The 24,284-nt window shown below is 49.0% G+C and overlaps 1 protein-coding gene across 2 annotated transcripts in view; it reads right to left on the bottom strand.

The window, feature by feature from the left end:
- The window catches only part of ARID2 (AT-rich interaction domain 2), a 96,159-nt gene extending 77,322 nt beyond the window's left edge, over positions 1-18,837 (bottom strand). For both annotated transcript variants that reach the window (XM_058655888.1, XM_058655889.1), the window contains exons 1-3: positions 18,592-18,837; positions 18,416-18,509; positions 17,409-17,506 (exon numbers count right to left, since the gene is read on the bottom strand). In XM_058655888.1, coding sequence (XP_058511871.1) covers positions 17,409-17,506; positions 18,416-18,509; positions 18,592-18,683 — 284 coding nt within the window. In that variant the 5' untranslated portion in view covers positions 18,684-18,837. The remainder of the gene's footprint in view (positions 1-17,408; positions 17,507-18,415; positions 18,510-18,591) is intronic.
- Positions 18,838-24,284: the final 5,447 nt, after the last annotated feature.

Raw genomic sequence — 24,284 nt, 5'->3', positions numbered from 1 at the left:
AAACTCCTGGCTTCAGATCAGCTCAGCTCTGGCCACTGCAGCCATCTGGGAAGTGAATCAGCGGATATTTCTGTTTCTCCTTTTCTCTGTAAGGCTGACTTCCCAATAAAAAAATAAACAAATTTTAACAAGAAAAAAAAAGTTTTTCCCAATCTTTCAGAATGTCCCAAATTACCCTCCTTTTACTAAGAAGCTGGCTAAACTCAAAGGACTAAAAATCTGCCAAGTAGCAGGAGATCCTAATTCACTTTAACCACAACATACTTGCTGCCCAGTGGATCTTCCATCTGATGGTTCACTCCCCAAATGGCCACAGTGGGTGGAGCTGAGCTGATCTAAAGCCAAGAGCCAGGAGATTCTTCCAGGTCTCCCACATGGGTGCAGGGTCCCAAGGCTTTAGGTCACCATCGACTGCTTTCCTAGGGAACAAGCAGGGAGCTGGATGGGAAGTGGAGTCGCAGGGACACGAACTGGCCTCCATATAGGATGCTGGTAGTTCCAGGTGGAGGATTAGCCAATCAGGTCATTGCACCAGCACCATGAAAGTCTTAAAGAAGAAAAAGTTCTTGGCTCCAAGACTTTTTTCAATAGTCAAATGGAGAAAGTGCAATTCACCAGAATTCGGATCCTATGTTACCATGGTACTTATGGACTTTTATTCCATGATCAGTAAAATAGTGCAAAACATATCTTACAGAGTTGTAAAAATATAGGTGCTCAAAAGTTAATGGAAAATAGAAACAAAAAACAAATTTATTTACTGCAAGAAGTGCTGAAATCCATGCACACTTTTAGCCCTAAAGATAAACTATACTATACAAATACAAATTTTTACAACATACAAATTTTACTGCAGACACTGCAGACACATTAAGCAATTTTTCCTTTCTTTTTTGGCAATTTATCTGAACTGAGGGAGGGAAGAAAGAAGAAAGGGAGAGGAAGGGAGAGCTGGAACAGAAGGACCAGGTGTTCCATCAGCTGAAGATAGTGGCCAGGAACTCCACCTTGGCACCTCCCGCATGTGGCAGCAGCCCAAACACTTGGGCCATCTTTTGTTGCATTCCCAGGTGTGTGGGCAGAAAGCTGAACCGGAAGAGGGGGAAGCCAGTATTTGATCCAGCATTCCAGTATGGGAAAGTGGTGGCTTAATCTGATATACAAAAACATAAACCCACATGGAAGGATTTTTAAGAGATAAAAAGTCATAATCCACTATTTCAACTGTTGTCCTTTTTCCTAATTTCCTTCAAGCTCTTTTCTTCATTAACATCTACAGGAAGTTACATTCACGATCACTTGGAGCACAGCAGTCAGCCAGTCACTTGCAGAGTGACCCTGGGCCGTGCCCTTAAGACCCTGCATCCTCCTGCCCATATAGCATGGGGTGAAGCAGAGCTGAGTTACTGTAAACCACTCAGTGCAATGCCTGGCACATGGCAAACTCAATAAACATCAGCTAAAAACTGAACATAAACGTAATATCCCACACTTAAACAAAACACTAACATGGATCAGAAACCCAAGAAAAAGAGATAATCCAAGAAGGACACTCACAGAAAGACTCCAGGATACCCTACTACATCAACTATTTTTAAATAAATGCCTTCCTAGCAGTTTATCCAGAGATTTTACAATACATAGCAGAATACATCTTTTACTTCCTATTTCCAGTAGAGGTCTCCACCTAAAAATTAATGTTCAAGACTGAAAACCTAAATTACCATACTGAGTTATTATTTAAAAAGGGGGGGAGGGTCAGCTTCATCAAATATAATTTAGGGTTTTTTGCAAAACATTTAAATAGTTAAAATGCAATTTTTCCCGCTGATTGTTAATGTTTTGCACAGGCTCGCTGGTAACGCATCCTGTGTTGCACACACAGTCATGTGCACAGGAGACAAGCTTACGGAAGACGGTCTGGAGGGTGGCTGCTAAGCCGCAGGCGGACTGGGCTCTCTGCTGGCCAAGGTATAATCCCCAGCCCTAACCAAGGCCTTAAGTCAACAGAAAGAGCTCAACATCAAAGCAAAGGCCGCGTTTTACAGAGCAAAGATAATCTCTGGTCTGGTCATCTTCAACAATTTGTCACTGTACAAAAAAAAAATTATAAGGAGAGAGCGAGTGAGCGCAAACAAGCTCTTCCATGCGCCGATTCACGCTGGCTGGGCTGGAGGGGACCAGAGCCAGACCCGCTAACGGGCATCAAGAACCTACCCTGTGAGCCAAGCCAGACCCGCTCACGGCTCCTTTACTTTTTAAAAAGATTTATTTATTTTATTGGAAAGGCAGATTTACAGAAAGAAGGACAGAGAGATCTGCCAACCACTGCTTACTCCCCAAATGGCCACAAAAGTCAGAGCTGAGCTGATCGAAAACACAGGAGCCAGGAGCTTCTTCTTCCAGGTCTCCCACATGGGTGCAGGGTCCCAAGGATTTGGGCCATCCTCGACTGCTTTCCCAGGCCACAAGCAGGGAGCTGGATGGGAAATGGAACTGCCGGGATTAGAACTGGCGCCCATATGGGATCCTGGCATTTGGAGGTGGAGATTAGTCAACTGAGCCATTGTGTTGGGCCCATACATTTACTTCCATGATGATTAATTTCAACAGACTCACCCAAACATACAGTATTTTTGACTCTGTTCTAACTAGAAATTTGCTTTTCGTCTCAAAAAATAGATAACATATAAGAAAGGCTTTTTTTAAATAAAATGTTTGTTACTTGTTTACTCTGAAAATCAGAAATAGACACTGAAATATATACTGGAAGCTACTCGATAGTGGAATGACCCACCAGGCCACAACTCTTGTCAGCCCCAAGAAAACTATCTTCTTTAAAGATTTACCTTTTATTTGAAAGGCAGTGTTACAACAGACAGAAAACAAGAGACAAAGAGATCTTCCATCTGCTGGTTCATTCCTAAAAGGGCTGCCAATAGCTGGAGCTGGGCTGGTCAGAAGTCAGGAGCCAGGAACTTCTTCCAGGTCCCCCCATGTGTGCAGGGACCCAAGCACCTGGGCCATCCTTTGCTGCTTTACCAGGCTTGTCAGCAGGTAGCTGGACCAGAAGTGGAACAGCAGGGACTTGAAATGGCACTTACACTGGCTGCCAGTCCCACAGGCAGAGGCCTGACCTCTTATGGTAGACTCTTCAAAGCCACACTGGCCCCGTGCCTACGCCAGAGTGAGCTCAGCCTGTCTGCAGCGCCAGCACCCCACATGGGCCCCGTCTGGAGTCTGGCAGCTCTGCTTCTGATCCAGCGCCCAGCAAATGACCTGGGAGAGCAGTGGAGCACAGCCCACCTGCTTGGGCCACCGCAAGCTCGTGGGAGACCTGCACGAAGATCCTAGCTCCTGATCTGAGACCCATCCGGCGGTCATTAGGGGAGTGATCCGAAGGATCTAACGCTCTCTCTCCCCTTCTCTCTGTAACTCTGCCTTTCAATAATCGTTTAAAAAAGTCACTTCAGAATATAAAAATCAGGCAAAGATTTAAATTACTGCCATATTATTATATAAAAAGTGATACAGATACAATGGCCAGCAAAAATTAGACACTAATAGCTTTTTTTTTTTTTGAGAACAAATATTTTGCTTTATTGATGCTCCACACCATGACTTAGTAACACTAATAGCTTCTTACTGGCCACACACACCAGGAAAAGCAGCTTCCCCCAAAGTCACCAAGCCGCACTGAAGCTCTCACCTGTTACCAACTTCCTGAGGCTGTAGACCATGAGAAACATTCCAACACAGCTAGAAAGGACAACTCTAAAATTTAATATTCATGATTAAAGTCCCTCAAGGAGAGATGTGGCAAATGGCTCGACGGCTCAATCCTCACCTTGCAAGTGCCAAGATCCTTTATGTGTAAATCTGCCTTTCCAAACGAATAAATCTTTAAAAAATTGAATCGAGTTCTACAGACATAAAAAAGCTCCCACCATGTCTGACTTCTACCAGCATTGTTTGTTCATTACACAGAGGAACTTGCTTCTGTGTCACCCGATATTTATAAAGTTGGCAGCTAAGTCTTCATCAAAAATATACAGCAGGGCTCGGCAGCGTGGCCTAGTGGCTAAGGTCCTCGCCTTGATCCCATATGGCCGCTGGTTCTAATCCCGGCAGCTCCACTTCCTCTCTATCTCTCCTCCTCTCAGTATATCTGACTTTGTAATGAAAATAAAATAAATCTTAAAAAAAAAATATACAGCAGACATTGTCTTATTTAGTGAGAAAATGCTAGAACCATTACACTGAGGATAGTACAAAGGGAAGAAGACCGCGCCTCCACGTCCTACACTGCACGTTGCACAATCTACCGGTCAAGGCAATTCGAGAACAGAAAGCAACTGCAGGTGTAGAAATCAGAAAAGAAGTTCAGCAATCCTTCCTCCTCATCTGCAGCTGAAATGCTCGTATACAGGGAATTCAAAAAAAGGTCAAAATTAAGAGAAACATTAAAACAACTCAGTTAGCAAGCAGGTTAAAAACTAAGCAACCTGAAGATGCAAAGAAGTAAATTTACGGGCCCAGTGCAATGGCCTAGTGTCTAAAATCCTCACCTTACGTGTGCCAGGATCCTATGTGGGCACTGGTTCATGTCCCAGCTGCCCTACTTCCCATCCAGCTCCCAGCCTGTGGCCTGGGAAAGCACTGGAGAACATTCCAAAGCCTTGAGACCCTGCACCCGTGTGGGAGACCCAGAAGATGCTCCTGGCTCCTGGCTTCAGATCAGTTCAGCTCTGGCCATGGTAGCCACTTGGGGAGTAAAATGCCAGACAAAAGATCTTTCTCTTTCTCCTCTGTGGAAATCTTTTCAATAAATAAACAAATAAACAAACAAATAAATAAATAAATCTTTTTTAAAAGAGTACATTTATAAAAGCTACAAAATGATAATATTCTTAACTTAAGTTCTCCAACTTACAGATTTAGTGCAATCCCCAAAAAAGACCAACAAACTTTTCCTGGACCTAGAAAAAACTGATAAAGTTCAAACAGAAAAACAGCACAAAAAATACCCACAAACAGAGACAGAACAGCGCTACTGAAATCAAACCACACTTTATAAAACCTCAGTAACTACAATATAGTTAGACACCATCTTTCAGCCCCTCAGAGTGGTACAACGTACAAGAGCTTGACAACACATGACAAGGCTGTCTGGGGAACAGGTACACACATACACACCCACAAAGAGAGAAAAAGAGGCAGTATAACTAGGAACAAGGGAAATTGGTTAAACAATAGAGATCAGGACAGAGTGCAGTGAATAGATGAGCAGGGCTCAGTCTTGTGGCATACAGCGGTAAGTTGCTGCCTGCCAAGCCAGCAAGCCATGTAGTCAATAGTTCAAGTATCAGCTGCTCTACTTTATGACTCCGTTCCTTGTGAATGTACCTAAGCAAACATAAGAAAAAGGCACTAAGTCTGGACTGGGCATGGTGGCCTAGCGGCTAAAGTCCTCGCCTTGAACACGCCAGGATCCCATATGGGCGCCGGTTCTAATCACAGCAGCTCCACTTCCCATCCAGCTCCTGCTTGTGACCTGGGAAAGCAGTCGAGGATGGCCCAAAGCCTTGGGACCCTGCACCCGCGTGGGAGACCTGGAAGAGGTTCCTGGCTCCTGGCTTCAGATCAGTTTAGCTCTGCCCTTGGAGAGTGAATCAGGGGATGAAGATCTTCCTCTCTGTCTCTCCTCCTCTCTGTATATCTGACTTTCTAATTAATAAATAAGTAAATCTTTAAAAAAAAAAAAAAAAAAAGCACAAGTTCTTGGATCTCTGTACCCACGTTGGAGACCCAGAGAAATTACAGGTTCGAGTTCCGGCCTGGCCCAGCCCCAGCCGATGTGGTCAGCTGGGGAGTGAACCAGCACACAGAAGACTCTCTCTCCTCCCTTCTCTTTGCCTTGTCTTTCAAAAAAAATTTTTTTTAATTTTTATAAAGGGAAGGGGTAGGAAGCAGACAGGGATTCTAAGTATACTTTTTTTTCCAATGTTGCTTGTTAGTTTTACATTCATAAATAATATTAAATGAACAAGGATGGGGTAAACTCAAAAGTGGACACAAAAGAAAAAAAGTAAATCTGACTTTATTGCAATACCCTACAGTCCCTGCTTGGGAGCCTGTTACTTCAACAGGTACTGTCAGTCTAAACGCCCTGCAGTTTCATCCAACAGGCCTGTTGGTGGTGGCCGTGTGGGTGTAACTGGGGAAGCGCTTCCCAGGCACTGCCAACCAGAATGATGAGTCAGTACAGTACTATAGGGAGCCAGGGTCATCACTGAGCTGAACAGATACCAAATGGAAGAAGGCAAGATGAAACCTGTGTGGACTGTAATTACACACTACGTCATGACTTTCAAAGTACATACATCTACACAAAAAATAAATACATATCCTAGGTCTCTTCTCTTTTGAAAGAACCTAGAAGAAAATTCACAATAAGCAATGCGCACACCTATCATCCAGACCTTGGTTCTATATGCCACTCCTCCCCAAGAGGCCAGCACCCCTTCGATGAATCAGCTGACTCCATAGCTGGACCTGGCAGCTCTCACACTGTCGGAAAGCAATGAAGCAGCGGTGTCGTGCGACAGCTGGAGACACCCACCCCCACAGCACAGCGCCGACTCAGCTTCCGCCTGAGGGGCACCCTGTCAAGAAGCAGGTGAAGGCTGAGTACTTGGGTCCCTGCCACCCTCGGGGGACCCCACAGAGTTCCTGACCTCTGGCCTCAGCTGACACAGCCAATTGAAGAGAAAAACGTGGGACATAAGATCTCTCTATATACATATTTTCTTGGTGCCTTTCAAACAAATGAAAAGAAATAATCTAAACACAAATGTACAAAATAAAGCAAACATACCCCAAAAATAAATAAAGAAAAGAGAGTCTGGAAGGAATCCCCTGGCCAAATTTAAGCAAAACGTGTAAAACACATTTTAATTCATAAAGCTCTAAGAAATAAATAAAACAAAAATATTTCTCTCCCTCTGTAGACCGCCAATAAAATATCATCTATATATATAAATAAATACATATATATATATTCACACATATATACGTCTGTGTGCATGAGTGTACAGTTCAGAATAACTGATTCAAGGTAAAAACGTGAAAAGCTGCTGGACAAAATTTCCACAATGACCAGAGTGACACGATCTCCAAGCTCAGCCCTCACCTGCCAGCACGAGGCTGTCAGGGTGGGGACAACCACGGCCAGCACAGCGGTAGCGGGGACAAAGCAACACCACACGCCTCCTGTCAAACTGCTGACTCTACACCCAATCCTGAAAATATATACATCTGGCCTTCACTGCTCAAAAACAGTAACACACAAAAGGCACGATTCTAAATGCCACGCAAGCCCACGGAGGGAGTCATAGTGTAACTTTGGGATAACTGGTAAAATCTGACTTAAAGTCTGTACACCAAATAATTCAACTGTATCTACGCTTTCTGAATTCATAACTGCACTGTTACATCAGACAGTATTTTTGTTCATAAGCTGGCCATACAAACAGAGGAAAGGGCTTGCTCCATTAAATGACTAAACAGTGTAATAACAGGTGGGCAGACCCACCCCATAATATATAAAGAAATAACCATTGGCAGATCTAGATGAAGTGTAAACAAAAGTTCCTATAGAGAGAGACAGAGAGGCAGCTAACGCAGTTTAGCAGAAAATACAATAAGGAAAGAAAACTCACCATCACTCTGCTCCCAACTGGGTCCTCCCCAAAGGCACATTATTCTCCTACACCTAGGTTGAGCACTATGTACCAATGTGGAGCTAGCTAGGAAAACAATCAAAACTTCAAGTCTGATTCTTTTTGAATATTTATTTTTATTGGAAAAGCAGATATACAGGGAGGAGACAGAAAGAAAGGTCTTCCATCAGCTGGTTCACACCCCAAGTGGCAGCAATGGCCAGAGCTGAGCCAATCCGAAGCCAGGAGCCTCCTCCAGGTCTCCTATGTGGGTGCAGGGTCCCAAGGCTTTGGGCCGTCCTCGAGTGCTTTCCCAGGCCACAAGCAGGGAGCTGGATGGGAAGCGGGGCTGCCAGGATTAGAACTGGTGCCCATATGGGATCGTGGTGCGTACAGGTGAGGACTTCAGCCACTAGGCTACTGTGCCAGACCCACAAGTCTGACTGAGTCACCACCCAGGGAGACGCATGCCAGCACAGACTATTGACTCAGAAGCACTGCTCCAGAGTGAAGCCCAAGCTATCCACAAACCATCACACAACGCATTGCCAGCCTGGGTACCAACACTGACTATTTTAACTTCAGCCCAATCTGCAATTACAAATCAGGCATTTTCTGAACAGGGGCTTAGCTACTGCTCCATGTTGAAGAAAAATATTCCTTCTCTGTGTAAGTTTACATAAATATTCTACAAATTTATAGACAAATACTATGATAGCAGAGAAATAAAATACAATTTCACCCCAAAACATTTCAGCATGAGACAGCTTTGTTATAATTAGATAATAGGGCCCAGCATGATTGCCTAGCAGTCAAAGTCCTTGCCTTGAATGCACCACACCGGGATCCCAAATGGGCGCCGATTCTAATCCCAGCAGCTCCACTTCCCATCCAGCTACCTGTCTGTGGCCTGGGAAAGCAGTCGAGGACGGCCCAAAGCCTTGGGACCCTGCACCCGCGTGGGAGACCTGGAAGAGGCTCCTGGTTCCCTGCTCCGGATTGGCTCAGCTCCAGCTGTTGTGCTCACTTGGGGAGTGAATCATCGGACGGAAAATCTTCCTCTGTTTCTCTCCTCCTGTCTATCTGAGTTTGCAATAAAAATAAAAATAAAATCTTTTAAAAATAATATTTTGTGTATATAGCTAACCATTATACACTGTAAGAATTTATCAGGCACAGTACTTGGGAAAAAGGACAAGAATTAAACACTGCCCTTTTTAAAAAAAAATTATTTTTATTTGGAAAGCAGATTTACAGATGGAAGGAGAGACAAAGATGGAGAGGGAGAAAGGGCTCTTCCATCTGCTGGTTCAGTCCCCAAATGGCCACAATAGCCAGAGCTGAGCTAATCCAAAACCGGGAGCCAGGAGCCTCTTCCTGGCCTCACAACATGTGTGCAGAATCCTAAGGCTTAAGGCCATCCTTTGCCGATTTCCCAGGTCACAAGCAGGGAGCGAGATCAGAAGTGGAGCAGCCGGGACATGAACTGGCACCCATGGGATGCTGTGGGCAGATGATTAACCTGCTAAGCCACTAGGTCAGCCTCCAAAACACTTGCCTTATTTAACACTGAGATGTACACATATCCGGACAACAGATTATCATAACCTACCACATTATGTCATAAAAAAATGATCTTATAGTTCAGCCCTATCATACAGTAGTGGGGGAAAAACTGCTGTTAGAAACAAGCTAAACTCACCTGGAATCGATTAGAGCTTAAAGATACCTAGCAATGTGATCTGGCGTTCCTTGTCAGGTCAAGCAGGACTGGGCAGGTCCTGAGAGGAAGTGCAGCCTAGAACGTGTGCACCATCCACCCAATGCCTGCATGGGAGACACAGCTGCCATCTAACACCACATTAAAAAACAAACAAACAAGACAAGATTTATTTATTTTTATTGGAAAGACAATTTTAGAGAAGGAATGACAGAAAGACTTTCCATTCACTGGTTCACTCCCCAAGTGGCTGCAATGGCCAGAGCTGAGCCAATCCGAAGCCAGGAGCCAGGAACTTCTTCTGGGTCTCCCATGCGGGTACAGGGCCCCAGGGCTTTGGGCCGCTTCTGCTGCTTTCCCAGCAAACAAGCAGGGAGCTGGATGGGAAGCAGGGCAGCCAGGACATGAACCTGGAGCCATTTCTTTAAAAGGGATACCTCATATCCCTCATATCAGGAAAAGAGCTAAATGCTATGAAAAATGAAACCTAGTATACATTAAATAAAACTAATAATTCTGTTTAATAGGCATTAAACAAACTAAATAACATTATTACTGTTAAGTTTTGAGGCACAATTCAGCCAAGGCAATTATCCTAAGCAATGCTGAAATACACCAACACAATCTTCACGAAGAGAACAAGTACTCCAGGCCTGGCAGCTCCTGCAATGCCGGACCCCCTTCTGGGCGCCTCCCTTCAGACCCAGCTCTCTGCCAGTGCACCAGGAACAGCGGTGGAGGAAGGCCCACGTGCTTCTGACACTGCCACCCACGCACCCACATGCGAGTGTCGGAAGAAGCTCAACTCCGGTCATTACAGCCAACTGGAAAATGGACCAGTGGATGTAAAAACCTGTCTCCCTCTCCTCAACTCTGCCCTTTCAAAGAAATAAAACTTAAAAGAGAGAACAAGTATTCAAAAAAAATTTAATACCATCTCATTAGGTAAGAATATTGTAAAGCCTGTGTGTGTGTGTGTGTGTGCATGTGCGTAAAAGATTTTTTTAAACTCCCCAATTAAGCAATTAGGAATAAAATGAGAGAAAATTTAAATTAAAATTTTCAAATATACATTGTACAAACACACACGTAGGAGGGTTGAGAATTTGGTAATTCATTTACCCCCTGTTTTGTTCTCTGGAGTGGTGTCCAGAGACAAAGTCCAGGGCGTGCCCGGATGACACACTGCACTGGAGCCCGCAGCACACTCCTAGTCCCATGGCATCCTCGCCAACTCACTCCTGTTAGGCTAACTTCAGTCAGCACCCTCCTTCTCCCATTCCCACATCAACTGCTCTCCAGCTGCTCTGGACTCCCCACCTGCAGCATTCTTCAGACTGTGAGGAACTAAAACCAGCGACGGACCCAGGCAGCACCGAGAGGAGACGACTCAACACCGCGTGTATCATGACCCGATGAAAAGCTCAGCACCCACTAAAATATGCCTAAGACACCAAATCTGAACATTATCAACCTTTAGATCTATCAGTTTTCAGGAAATAAACCGCAAAGCATAGAAAAACAAGTTAATTAACACAAGAAGAAAGAGCCCAACTGAACCAGAATTCTGGACATTCTAAATGGCAAATGATCCCGTTACTTGACAAAGCAGTGCCATGATGGGCAAGCGAAGAGGGGCCTGATGGGACTTGAGAGGTCCTGCAGACGCCACCCGAGCCAGTGGGACCCGGCAGAGCGGAGCTGCTTCCCAGCTCCCTCCGAGTGACCCACAAGCAGTGGGGATGTGCCCTGCACCAGTCTGCACCGTGGGGGCCTCAACACCTGTACTTCTACCAGAGGCAGTAAAGCCCTGCAGGGCAAGCAACCTCATCTGATCACCACGTGGGCGTCTCTGGGCATCGGGAAGAAACGCAGCTGCCTATTTCTTTGGCTCTGAGTCACTGAACTCACAATGTCAAACGTTAAAAAGCCAAAACTTTTGCTTTTTATAAAATCTGTGGGCCCGGCGGCGTGGCCTAGCGGCTAAAGTCCTCACCCTGAACGCGCCGGGATCCCAAATGGGCACCAGTTCTAATCCCGGCAGCTCCACTTCCCATCCAGCTCCCTGCTTGTGGCCTGGGAAAGCAGTCGAGGACGGCCCAAAGCCTTGGGACCCTGCACCCGCGTGGGAGACCTGGAGGAGATTCCAGGTTCCTGGCTTCGGATCGGCACAGCACCGGCCGTTGCGCTCACTTGGGGAGTGAATCATCAGATGGAAGATCTTCCTCTCTGTCTCTCCTCTGTATATATCTGGCTGTAATAAAATGAATAAATCTTTAAAATAAATAAATAAATAAATAAATAAAATATTTTAAAAAAAATAAAATCTGTGCTTACAATGTGCAATCATAAAGCTATCTGAAGAGAATTTTTCATTCTAATGCCATTTTAACACCAGTAAAGTGTGTTCCTTACACCAATATCTACACTCTAAACGGCACCCCCCACCGAAAGGCCCAAAGTTCATGATATGCCTTCTCATCTTGTGAAATAAACACAAATTTTTACAACTATGATATTTCAATAATAGCAATTACTATTTTACAACATAATCTAATAAATGACTCTGCCAAACTCTTCTGAGAGATTAAGATAAATTTTAAGACCGAAGTTTTTTAAGTACAAATACTGGAAATTTTTTTCCCCAGAAACAACTACTCAACATAGTGGACAGCAGAGTGAGGCTGTCGTTTCATGTAAGAATATTAAGTGTAAAGACTAAACATCAAACTAAATTAACTGTAAATTATTTTGTGATAAACAATATCATATGAACAAATGACCCGCTGCCTGAGACTCACTCATCTCTGTCATGGTCATATGTTTTCTGTCATTTGCCTCTTGCCACATTACAGCTGGAATAAGAGAAAAGGGTGCTGTTCGATCCACGCTGGCCAGAGAAGGCTCTTGCCTGTCTCAGGCCCTCCTTCCTTGGGCCACCAGGTACACGGCAGCCCTTCTCCACCTGCTGTCAGACAACACCACATAATCCTCATGTCACCCTGCTGAAACAACTGTTTAAAAAGCATTACCCACATAATTTTGTAGTTGTTAACAAAGATATGCAAATAATAGCTCAACAAAAATTATGTAAATCTAATATGTTGCTATACAAATATGTACATAATTACCCCCTTCTCTTTTTCTTCATTATTTTTGAATTTAAATTTTTTCTTGTTTAACCCTTACTTCTAGCTCCATCTCCCAACGTGTCCCCCCAAGATTCAGGAGGTGCTTCTCGAACATGGACTCATTCACATTGTATACTCGGTGGGAAAACCTGAACTACTGGGTGCAAAGAGAGGTTTCAAAATCACTTCTTCCTAAATGATCTACAGATCCACAGAGCGCATTAACAAAGTCTCTAACAAGTCTTGTAATACAGTGATCAAGTTTGGCTTTACTGCTCAAATTCATTTGGACTTTTCCAAGGAAACATATCAACATTTCAAGAAAACCCTCGTTTCATAAAAGCTGGAAATTTCAACCTGGGAATTTCTAATCTAACTGACTCCGAGTCCCAGAGTGGGATGACCAGGACAGGGACAGAGCCAGGCAACAGAGACAGAGAGAACACTGTCCCCCCCAGTTGGCTCAGCCTCCAGCTCCGAGGTCCAACAAAGTCCTGTCACCATCAAACTGCTGTCTGTCCAGAAAGTGTTCCCTAAGTAGTCTTCAAAATAACAACAATAACAATAATGATAATAATAAAAGCCATCCTTAAGTACTGTACCTACAAACGCGCACCAAGGGCCTGCTCGTCGCCTGACGCACTCTAACACATTCCTAGGAGTTTAAACGCTTCTCCTTCCTGTCCCAGCCTCTCCTCTCCCTCAGCAGAACACAAAGCTCCACAGTAGAGTCACGCTTTCTCACCAACACAGGAGTGGACTCCACACACAACTACCACAACACGCCGATTCAGAACTTACTGAATCAAAAGAAACAGACACTGAGGAAATGTACAATACATGGGACACAGATATCCTAGGGCATAAATTCAGCCATATTTAACTTCTAATCATGTTTTAATTTCTTAAAATTCAACAGAATTTATTGAAGGGTGTTTCTATTCAGATAAATGAGCTGACAACTAAGGCAGAAAATTTAATTTTTTTTTTTTTTTTTTTTTTTTTTACAAAAAAAGCATATAACCATTTCGGTAGCTGTAAATTCTCTGTGGCCTCAGGAGCCCAGTAAGCTCCTAGAAAGCATCGGGTTTCCTTCTACTCAGAAGGTGAAGCTGCAGAAACCGAGGCTCGGAGACCCGCAGCTGGCCAGGCTCTCAGTATCACCTGCTAACGTCCTTCCCACTACCCACTGGAAATGTAACAGTATCAGAAAAGAGCAAAACCAGGTTTTGTTCAACCAAGGGATACCGTTTATAAAATGAAAATCAAAACACACATAATCTGAATGATCTATTCATACACACTTCTTCTTCCCTCCTGTTCATTTTACATTTATTTTCCTATTTGGTTCTGTTTGAATAACATATTCATTCATTGTGCTACTTACTTAGTAATCACAGTTCTGAAGAATCTTTTCATTCAACCTCAGGTAGCCCTGTCTTGCACCAGCTGACTCCCACGGCAGACACCGACCACACAGCACAGGAGCTGGCTTCGTGCTGCTGCTCACCCAGCGCTGGTGCTGGGTGAAGGAAGCCTTTACCCGCGAGCACAACAAGGTAAATCCACCATGCAACTGAAAAGTCACTCCATGAGCGCAGCTCAACCTTCAGGTTTCTGGCTATGCTATAGGTAGGTGCGCACACACACACACGCACACGCACACGCACGTGCACACACGCACACACATGCACACACATGCTCACACACGCACACACACACAAACTAAGCCTTTACCAGTTTCGGTGCTAGAAAATCACTAACACATATCTTCGCACATCATATCTTAAGGGCCTGAGACATTTCACCCCCTTGCAAAAACATCATGTTTTAAAAAAGAAATATCCAATAAACTTTGAATACAGTTGTCCTATGGGTGTTAGCAAAGGAAAATAACATTTTCCATTAAGTAGCTGAAATATCTACCTATATCTTCATTCTAAAAGTTCAAATTCTTCATGTCAATAAAGTAAAAAAAAGTAGCAAACTGTCCCCCTAACCTATTGCCAAATCAGAAAAAAATAAAAAACACCAAGTAAATGCAGAACACAGAAAACACAGATATCCTAGGGCATAAATACAGCCATATGTAATTTCTAATCATATTTTAATTTCTTAAAAATCACAAATAAGCTCAACTCACAATCAACTGGTTAAATATTACCCAACACTTATCATGAACAATTTTTTAATCTAATTAATGATTCCCCCTTAGGTCATTTTAATTTCTGCATCCATGAAATGTGAGAAGTTATAGCCTCCCCCACAGTGCTAACAGGAACATTCTAAGGACAAACATCTCTGGAAACCAGTGAGTTGCGAGTGCCGAGAAAGGAGTTAAAGAACACAGAGTGAGCGGCGCAGGTGTCGGGGCGCCAGGCTCTTACACGGAGCACTTCCATACATCCCCAGTGAGTACCTGCATTTCTCAAAATTAAATATCAGTGTCAAAGAAAATAATCAACTGCAATTTCAGACTTTGAAACAAATTTTGTAGATCAGTCTAACAACTTAAAACAAATAGTCTGCAGGATAAGGTCAAGTTAACTTTCAACAGACCAAGTCTTGACACGAATGTACAGAAAGACCAGCAAATGGGCCAGCATTGTAGTCCAGCACGTGAGACTCCCACTGGACACCCACTAGCAGCCTACGTGGGCATAGCTCGTTCTACTTCTGACCCAGCGCCCCACTGACGCACCTGGGCAACCAGGAGAAGTGGTGCCAGCAGTCAGGCCTGTGTGCATTTCAGGCTCTTGATTTTGGCCTGGCCCAATACTGGCTTTTGGAGGGTGAGTCAGTGGATAAAAAGAAAATCTCTCTCACCCTGCTTTTCAAATTAAAAAATTGTTAAAAAATAAGGAGCATACTACTTTGCTATACCATAGATACTAGGCTAACCGTATTAATGGTAAGATTAACCAGGAACGTAAGCAAACATTCAACTCGCCGAGTAAAGGAAGAGCAACACATATAATGACAGCCTCACCACAGGTCAAATGCAAACGCAGTTCAGATGAAGGGGCTAGTCCACCTGTGACTTACACAGCACACAGCCCCACCTGCTCCCAACAAGCCTTGCTCAACGTGTTGTTGCCAAGCGGTAACTTATCAAGCCTTCTGATCACTACCTCTTTCTAAGAGAAGGCACACTTCTGGTTAAGTAAGAGAACCGACATAAGAGCGTGGCATCCTGTGTGCCACTGAGGGCTTTGGAGCACAGCGCCCTTCCTCCACCTGGGCAGGACTCCCCGACAAGAAGGCTGTCTAGGTGGGGAGTACCCCTCTCCTGGCCAGCAGATTTCTTTTCCATTTCTTTACAAGCCATGCCAAACCTTCACATGGTTTTGTTTTCCAAAACAAATGGTTCAACTTTTTTTCCCAGTAGCCTAACTACAAACCTAGAGAGTGGCACATGGAGGAAAAAGCAGCTTCTAAGAAGGGCATAAAGCCCAAATCGATCCGAGAACAATCTAAACACAAACAACAATGCAACCAGTTAAAAATAGTACCTGTGATTAATGGCTGGTATGATCCACGCATACAAATGACAAACGGAAAAACATTATTTCTGGTTAACTTCTAGAAAAAAATTGAATCGGTACTGCTACGACTATGTTAGTCTGCTTACATGTAAATTCTTACAAAAATATGTACCTCATGAACCATTCATATACACACATGATACTCTGTGGGTATTAAATTTCAACCAACCAACCAACAGATCTAACAGATATTACCATAACTAAAAAAATATGTATTTTAAACTTATCCAAATCCCAAATGATTCAGAACGTGAATGTATGTCTCTCAATCATTTTAATTGGAAATGGGAACATGAGTACCAGCGTAAACACCCCAACTCTCCGTTTTTCACCCCATCACTAAACCACTGCACTGACTTGGGCTTTCTAAGTGTATCCTGACACACAGGCCACTGCAGGCGCACAGACACCAACCAACCACACTTCATGTGCTCCAGCTTCCACAAGGTTCTGTCAACTCTTCCAGCCAGGCCAGCCGAGGCACACTGTGCAGGCCCTGGCCCTCTGCCTCAGGAGGCTGAGCAACCCAGGGCGGCCAAGGAGGGCGCAGAAGCAGCCGTCCAGGCCAGCGGGATTCCGCAGGCACTCTTGTGCGCCGGCCGGCCGGCCGGCCCTCCCACAGCACCACCACCAGCACCCAACGTGAGGAGCATTCCAGGTCGCACGACCAGCACCTAGGGTCCCTCTAGAGGTAGGTAAATAGGATGAAAAATGGCAAAATCAGGAACACCTTAACGTGACTGCTTCACACGCAATGTGCCAAGCAGGCAGTCCCAGAGGAGGAGGGGGAAGAGGACCAAGGGAGGCAGATGAAATGCAGATCCTAGTATCCGGCTTCATAGTATTCCCATTTTCCTAAAGCCAAAGATTGTTGAGCAAAGTCAACCAAAGGTAACTCAGGACATCCCGACCCTCCAAGGGACTAACGTACTTTGCCTCGGAGACAGAATTGCACTGAGAAACTACCCGGCGACACAGTTTCAAACAGTTTTCTTTTGCTTTTTTTCCCAACTTTGAAAATCAGAGTTTAAGAAGGTGAAGGGAAGTTTTCAAGCATTCGAAATGCTCGCAAAGGTTACAAAGTTGCATTCCCTAAGCCAGCTCCTCTGCCGGGCATCCCCCTGGGCCCCCTCGGAGGCGCCCAGGCTGGTCAGCCACCACGTCAGAGCGCAGGGCGCACAGGTGAGGGTCCCTCCACGCAGGGCCAGCAGCAGGCCAGGGCTTCTCCGCCGCGGGCGGCACGCGGTGCCCACACGGCCTCCAAGCCCCGCGCACAGGCGCTCCTACTCACCGCAAGTAATACTGTTTTAAAGCAAAGGCAGCGTTCGAGCAACTTCTGGGAAAGTTGAACTCTTCCACAATCTCTCCCCACTGGTTCTTCTCAGAAACCTGTTAGGGGCACAGCGCGGTCGTCAGGCGGTGCCTGCCGCAGGTGGGGGCGGTGGGGGTGCGGGGCGCCGGGGGCCGGGGGTGGGGTGCCGGCCCGCAGCGCCCCGCGAGCTCCGGGAGCCCCCGCGACGCCGGTTTCGTGGCGGGGACTGGGGATCGGGGCGGGGGGGGGGGAGAGGGAGGGAGGCGGTGGGTTTGTTTTGTTTTTGAAGCCCGGACAATAACCAATCGCGAGTCCCTCTGTCGCCCCCTTTTAAAGCTCTCCGCGGTCCCTTTCCACGAAAACAGAAAAGTTGGAAGGGGCCGGGGCGCGCGGGGCCGGGCCGGGGGCGGGCGGCGTGCTCCCGCGGCCCGCCGCCTCCTAGGCCCGCTCTGCGGCCTACTCCGCCGCCCGCCTCCCAGCCCAAGATGGCTATTCGCAGACAGGTCCTGCTTTCTTTTGTTAGCCGAGCGAGCCGCGGGCGGCGGGCCGCGCCGGGCCCTGGACGCCGGGCCCCCCTCGCGGCCGATTCTCGAGGCCAAACCCGCCCGCGCTCCCTGCGAGTCGCACCAACTGCTCCGAGTCCGTCTCCGCCCGGGCGGCGCGGGGCTGCGCGGGGCCGGGCGGCGGGCGCGGCGGGCGGTGCGGGCGGCCGAGGGAGGGGCCCGCGCCCCGCGCCCCGCGCCGCCCGCCCCCCGCCCGCGCCGCCCGGCCCCGCGCCGCCCCGCCGGGCACACCGGGCGCCGGGCAGCGGACGCGGGCCGCCGCGGGCCGCGCGGGCCAGCAGGCCGAAAACAGCCGCCGCCGCCGCCGCGCCCGCTGCGCCCTGCCCCCGGCCGCCCCCCGGCGCCCCGCGCCCACCCGGGGTCAGAGGAGACTTTTCGGAGGCGGCCGGCGGGAGGGAAATACGAATTAAAACTTGCGCTCACCTTCGCGAAGCCGCCTAAAGTAGTGACTCTGGTGTAGAGGCTGTGCAGGTCCAGCTCCCTGCCGCCCACCGCGGGGATCTTCCGAAACGGCGACCTGCGGGGACGGGAGCCCGCACTTGTCAGCCGCCCGCACCGCCCGCACCGCCCGCCCGCCGCCCGGGCCGTCCTGCGCTCACCCCCGGCTGTGGTGGAACTGCCGCAGCTCGTCCAGGAAAGCCAGCCCCTTTCTCCGCTCGTCCGGAGGCGCCTTCCCCGTCGCGCCGGCCATGGCGTCCCCCCGGGCGGCCCTCAGAAGCCCGATGGCTGTGGCGAAGCGGCCCCGCTGCCCGCGCTCCTACCGCGGCCCGGAGCCCATTCCTCGGCGGCGGCGGCGGGGCTCGGTCATGGGCCGGCGGCGGCGGCGGCGCAGGAGGGCGGGCGGGAGGGGGAGGAGGAGGAGGAGGGAGGGCGCGGGCGGCCGGGGGAGCGCGCCGCGGGAGGGAGGGGGCTTGCTAAAAAAGTTTGAGGCGCTGCGAGCCGCGCCGAGGGGCCGCGGGCGGCGGGGCGGCGCGGGGCGCGGGCGAGCGCGGCCCCCGGCCCCCGGCGCTCGGCCCTCGGCCGCCTGGCTCCCCGCGGCCCGGCTCTCGGCCGCCTCAGCGCCGCCGGCTCGGCCCGCGGGCGCGATCCAACATGGTGCTGCTGCCGGGGCGCGGGCGGGCGGCGGCGGGCGGCGAGGGGCGGCCGGGGGCGCGGGGGGACGGCCGGGCGGCCCGAGGCCCGCGAGTCGGGGCGGCCACCGAGGCGGCGGCGGCGGCGGCGGCGGCGGGGCAGGCGGGGCCGGGGCGGGGAGGGGAGGGCTGTGTGGTGGTTCGTGGAGAGCGGGGGCACCGCGTGCGTTCCGGCCGCCGCCGCGCGGGGCCCCCCGCACACATTCACGCGCCGCCTGGGCCGCGCGGCCGGGGCGTCCCCGGGCTCAGGCACCGGCGGCCGGGCTCTGGCACCGGCGGCCGGCCGAGCCGCTGCGCGCCGCCCGCCGCCCGCTCGCGCCGGCCTCCCTGGGCCGCGGCTCGGCGCGCACAGCGCCCCCCGAGGGCCGGCCGCGGCGCTGCGCCCGCCTCGCTCGGCCGGCGGCTGCTCGCGGGGAACAATAGGCTCGGCTCGCCGGGCTTAGGGTTCATCTGCAATGTGCCGCACGCTTCGCGCGCACACAAAGCCGGCGGAAGGGGGGCGGCGCGGAGAAACGGCCGCTACCGGCCGTCCCGGGCGCAGGGGCGGAGGCGGCGGCCTGCTGGGCGGCCGCGAGCCCGGGGCCGCGCCCGCCTCGGCCTCGGCCTCGGGGCCCGCGGGACCTGCGCGGACGGACCCGCGGGCCGGCCCCGCGCACACGGGGCCCCGGGCGGCGTGGGGATTACGTCATGCGGGCCCGGACTCGTGCTCCCCGGTGAGGCCGGCGGCTGCCGGGGCCCGGCCGAGGCGGGGAGGCTCCGGCCACGCGCGGCCCACGGAGGCCCACGGAGCGCGCGCGGGCCGGCGGGCCCGGGCGGCCGCCCAGGGGCGGTGGCGAGCTGGGCCGCAGAGGTGCGGGTTCCCTGGGCGCCGCACTTGCGCACGGCCCCTTACGTAACCGTCGGCGCCGGGGATTCCCTGGGGGAGGGAGGCGGGGTCTGTCCCTGCGACCATTACACGCGCCCGGCGCCGGCCTCACAAAATGGCGGCCCGCGCGGAGCCCGCCTCGGCCGCCGCCGCCGCCGCCGCCTCGGCCCATCTTGTGGGTGGCCAGAGGGCCGTCCCCGCGGAGCTCCTCGGCAGGCCGGGCGGGTCGAGTCGACGGCGTCTGGCTCTTCCAGAGCTCCTCGCGCTCGCCCTTCTGGAAGGAGCGGAGGCGGCGCCGCCCCGAGTGGTGCGAGGCTCGTCGCCGCATCCGCCGGCTTCTCCGCGCCGGCCTTGGCGCAGCTCGGACGGGACGGTTCGGGGCTTCGAGGAACGGGCTGGGGCCGCGCGGCCAGAGGGTGGGCGGAGGAGGGGTCGCGGCGGCGCTGGACAGGCGGTGCTCGGCGGCGTCTCGGGTGAGCTGAGGCACGCACCTGCTGTCTGCCAGTGTGTGCGGAGGGAAAGGCGAAGATGCGTAGACAGAAGTGTGTGTGTGTGTGTGTGTGTGTCCATGTGTCGGGACCCAGCATTCCTGACCAAGTGTGCGTATACCCAACATGCATGCACAGTGTGTGTGGACTGTATGGTGTGTGTCTGGGTTCATGCGTGGGGTCAGAGCTGTATGTATATGCCCGCCATGCATGGAGTGCCATGCTGTGTGTCTGGGTTCATGTGCAGGGTCAGGTCTGTGTGTGTGTGTGTGTACCCACCGTGCATGGAGTTCCATGTTGTGTGTCTTAGTTCGTGTGCAGGATCAGGTCTGTGCGTGTGTGTGTGTGTGTGTGTGTGTACCCACCGTGCATGGAGTTCCATGCTGTGTGTCTTAGTTCGTGTGCAGGATCAGGTCTGTGCGTGTGTGTGTGTGTGTGTGTGTACCCACCGTGCATGGAGTTCCATGCTGTGTGTCTTAGTTCGTGTGCAGGATCAGGTCTGTGCGTGTGTGTGTGTGTGTGTGTGTGTGTACCCACCGTGCATGGAGTTCCATGCTGTGTGTCTTAGTTCGTGTGCAGGATCAGGTCTGTGCGTGTGTGTGTGTGTGTGTGTGTACCCACCGTGCATGGAGTTCCATGTTGTGTGTCTTAGTTCGTGTGCAGGATCAGGTCTGTGCGTGTGTGTGTGTGTGTGTGTGTACCCACCGTGCATGGAGTTCCATGTTGTGTGTCTTAGTTCGTGTGCAGGATCAGGTCTGTGCGTGTGTGTGTGTGTGTGTGTGTACCCACCGTGCATGGAGTTCCATGCTGTGTGTCTTAGTTCGTGTGCAGGATCAGGTCTGTGCGTGTGTGTGTGTGTGTGTACCCACCGTGCATGGAGTTCCATGTTGTGTGTCTTAGTTCGTGTGCAGGATCAGGTCTGTGCGTGTGTGTGTGTGTGTGTACCCACCGTGCATGGAGTTCCATGTTGTGTGTCTTAGTTCGTGTGCAGGATCAGGTCTGTGCGTGTGTGTGCTCTTCATCCGTGGAGGTCCGTGTTGTGTGGGTGGGTTCATGTGCAAGGTCAGGTCTACATCTGTGGACACTGTGTGGACAGAGCAAGGAGGGGACTACTTGGATGTATTGGAGTGCTTTGCTCTGCAAGTGTCAAAGCAAAAGGTTGGAATTGAAACCAACATTTTAAAGCCTCTTTAAAAAATAGAAGATGTGAAATTGAACTTAAATATTTTTCTGTGGACTGTATCATCACATATGTCTGAAGGATGAAATTTCGTAATACTTTGGCTATGCGATTGTCATAGCACAAGCAGTAACATCATTGGTGTTTTCCGCATCACTGCAGGGTTCAGCTGCGCCTTGGTTAGAAAAATGTGAGACAAAAGTGAGCTGGTAACAGCATTTGCATGTGGGCTATTGAATGGCCTAAGGGAAACAGGAAACAAATATACATGATGCAGGTAGCTGATGCTGGGGTGACGGTGAACAGGCTCTGTGGGATTATGCTGAAGTAGCCCTAGGTCGGAGTTTTTCTTGGGAACGTGCAGCTTTTCCTTTAGTGGGCAGCAAAGAGCAGGAGGATCAGCCCACTGCTCACAGCTTCACTGTACTAATGGTGTGATGGAAAGTTTTCAAGCACTAATGGAGACTGTTTCCACAAAATTAGCAGTAACGATGAAAATGGTCAAAATTCAATGTGTACAGTTTGCTGGTCTGTGAGAAGTTAGGGCAAGCCTTCCCTGTGGGAAAACGTGCCACGTGGTTCCGGAGTAGCCGGAAGGCTGCACACTGCCACTAGAGCCTTCTACGTGGATATGCGTTTTCTCAGTTTGAAAACTTTGTAGTCGAGAAGTAGCAGTAAATTTAAAAATCCCCTCACTCAAGTAAACGTGGCAGGTGTGTGCCTTAACAACAGCTGAAAATATCTTAATTGAGGAACTGATACATCAACTTCCGGAGAAATGGTTGGATTTTCCGTTCCTCTGATTTGCTTGGGTGAACAAGCTGTGGAAACTGAATTGATAGTTCTTGAAAGATGATGTTAAGAAAGGTGATGTTACACATGGAGGAGAAGGTGACCTGTTTTTTGTTAGCAAAGAACAGGGTCTGGCAGGCCTGCATCCCCTGCTGTGCTGTTTGAGCATGAAGCCTTTCCGTCCAGGTGGGATGTGAGCTGTGAGGGAGTGGTCTACATTGCACTGCAGATGAAGGTAGTGTTCTCTGAAATGGAGAAACTTCTAAATAGTTTGGCCCAAAAGGATAGGGTTTGGTGGATCTTTTTGAAAGTGTCTTGTTCCTAGATATTAAAGTTAGGATCAACCCAGTGTGGTTTATTTTTAGAAGGTGATCATTTTCCATTAAAGGACTTCTTTGCAAGATTAATAACTGAAACTAAGCTTTAAGCAATTATAATAATTCTTGGAGAAGCCATTCCAAATGTGCTTTTGACAATGGCGTCATTTGTTTAGGTTGCTTATCTCATCCTTTTTAAAACTGTTACTGGTCTGGGCTCGGCAGCGTGGCCTAGTGGCTAAGGTCCTCGCCTTGATCCCATATGGCCGCTGGTTCTAATCCCGGCAGCTCCACTTCCTCTCTATCTCTCCTCCTCTCAGTATATCTGACTTTGCAATAAAAATAAAGTAAACCTTTAAAAAAAAAAAAAGTTACTGGTCTAACATACTACGTGTGTGGGTCCTTACTCATCTGTGTGATCACTGAGACGTACCCAAGCTGCACATTTTGCACAGTTTCTAATACTTATGGTGTGTAAGGACTTGTCAGAGCTGTAAGAAAGCGTGGACAGCGACTCACGAACCGTCTGTTAGGTGGGTTCCCGCATCACTGAGCATGCCCTCAGTGCCCGCCCTAAGCCACAGGCTGCTGCAAGGGAGTGATGCTCTGCCTGTACCTCTTAAAGGGTGCTGTGTTGACCGAACATTCAGGCAGTAAGGTTTTTGATTTGTAATACGTAAGCAAGATACCCAGCTTGAAGATCCGGTGAGACACGGAGGAGTCCCGTTGGCGGGAAGGGCTAGCTTAGCGTCGCTCACAGTGCTGTGGCGTCAGAAGACAAACTCCTAACTCAGTCCTTGAAAACTCAGGTCCATAAAAATAAGATTCCAATAATTAACATTTTAATTATGGGAAAGGCAAGGGAATGTTCAGTGAATGCAAAAAATACACTACTAAGCAAACAAATAGAAATTATTTTAATGAATTTTTATTTTCTGTTTCAATTTTTTGGTACATTGACTGTACTTGATACTGCACTTTCCTATTAATTTTTTAAAAATTAAACCCCAAAGACAAATTAAGTCCATATTTAATGCAAACTTACTTCTTCACTAGCTGTAAAGTTTAAAAAATTGTCAGTCTTGTTGGCAAAACAATAAAATAGGAATTAAGCTGAAGAGCAAAGCTGTGTGATAACTGGGTTTCATGAAAGTTATACAGCTTTTCCTTTATAGCAACATGTGAGAATGTTGACTTAAAATAAGTGACAGGACATTCCTGCAAGACGAAGAGTCCACTTGGGGTCTACTTGACCGTGTAGGGAGTCCATGAGCCCTGGGAAGCAAGGCGCTTTTCTAAAGAGAGCATCTCTAAGGGCGTGGGTATCTTAAAAGGCTGTATTTTCTAAACGAACCAAAGCAAGTGTGCTGCTTTGGTTCATCAACTTAAAGTAATTGCAGTAAGCCAAAAACCTATTTCTAAAGAACTGTGCAATAGATGCTTAACCAGGCTGAATCCAAGAGGATTTTTTTCCTTCTCTGTTCATAGTGTGTGGGTGAACCCTTGTGGTAATTAAAAGC

Source organism: Ochotona princeps, chromosome 27 (assembly GCF_030435755.1).
Source record: "Ochotona princeps isolate mOchPri1 chromosome 27, mOchPri1.hap1, whole genome shotgun sequence".
In the NCBI taxonomy this organism is placed as follows: Eukaryota; Metazoa; Chordata; class Mammalia; order Lagomorpha; family Ochotonidae; genus Ochotona; species Ochotona princeps.
This window is presented reverse-complemented; position numbering and strand designations above follow the sequence as displayed.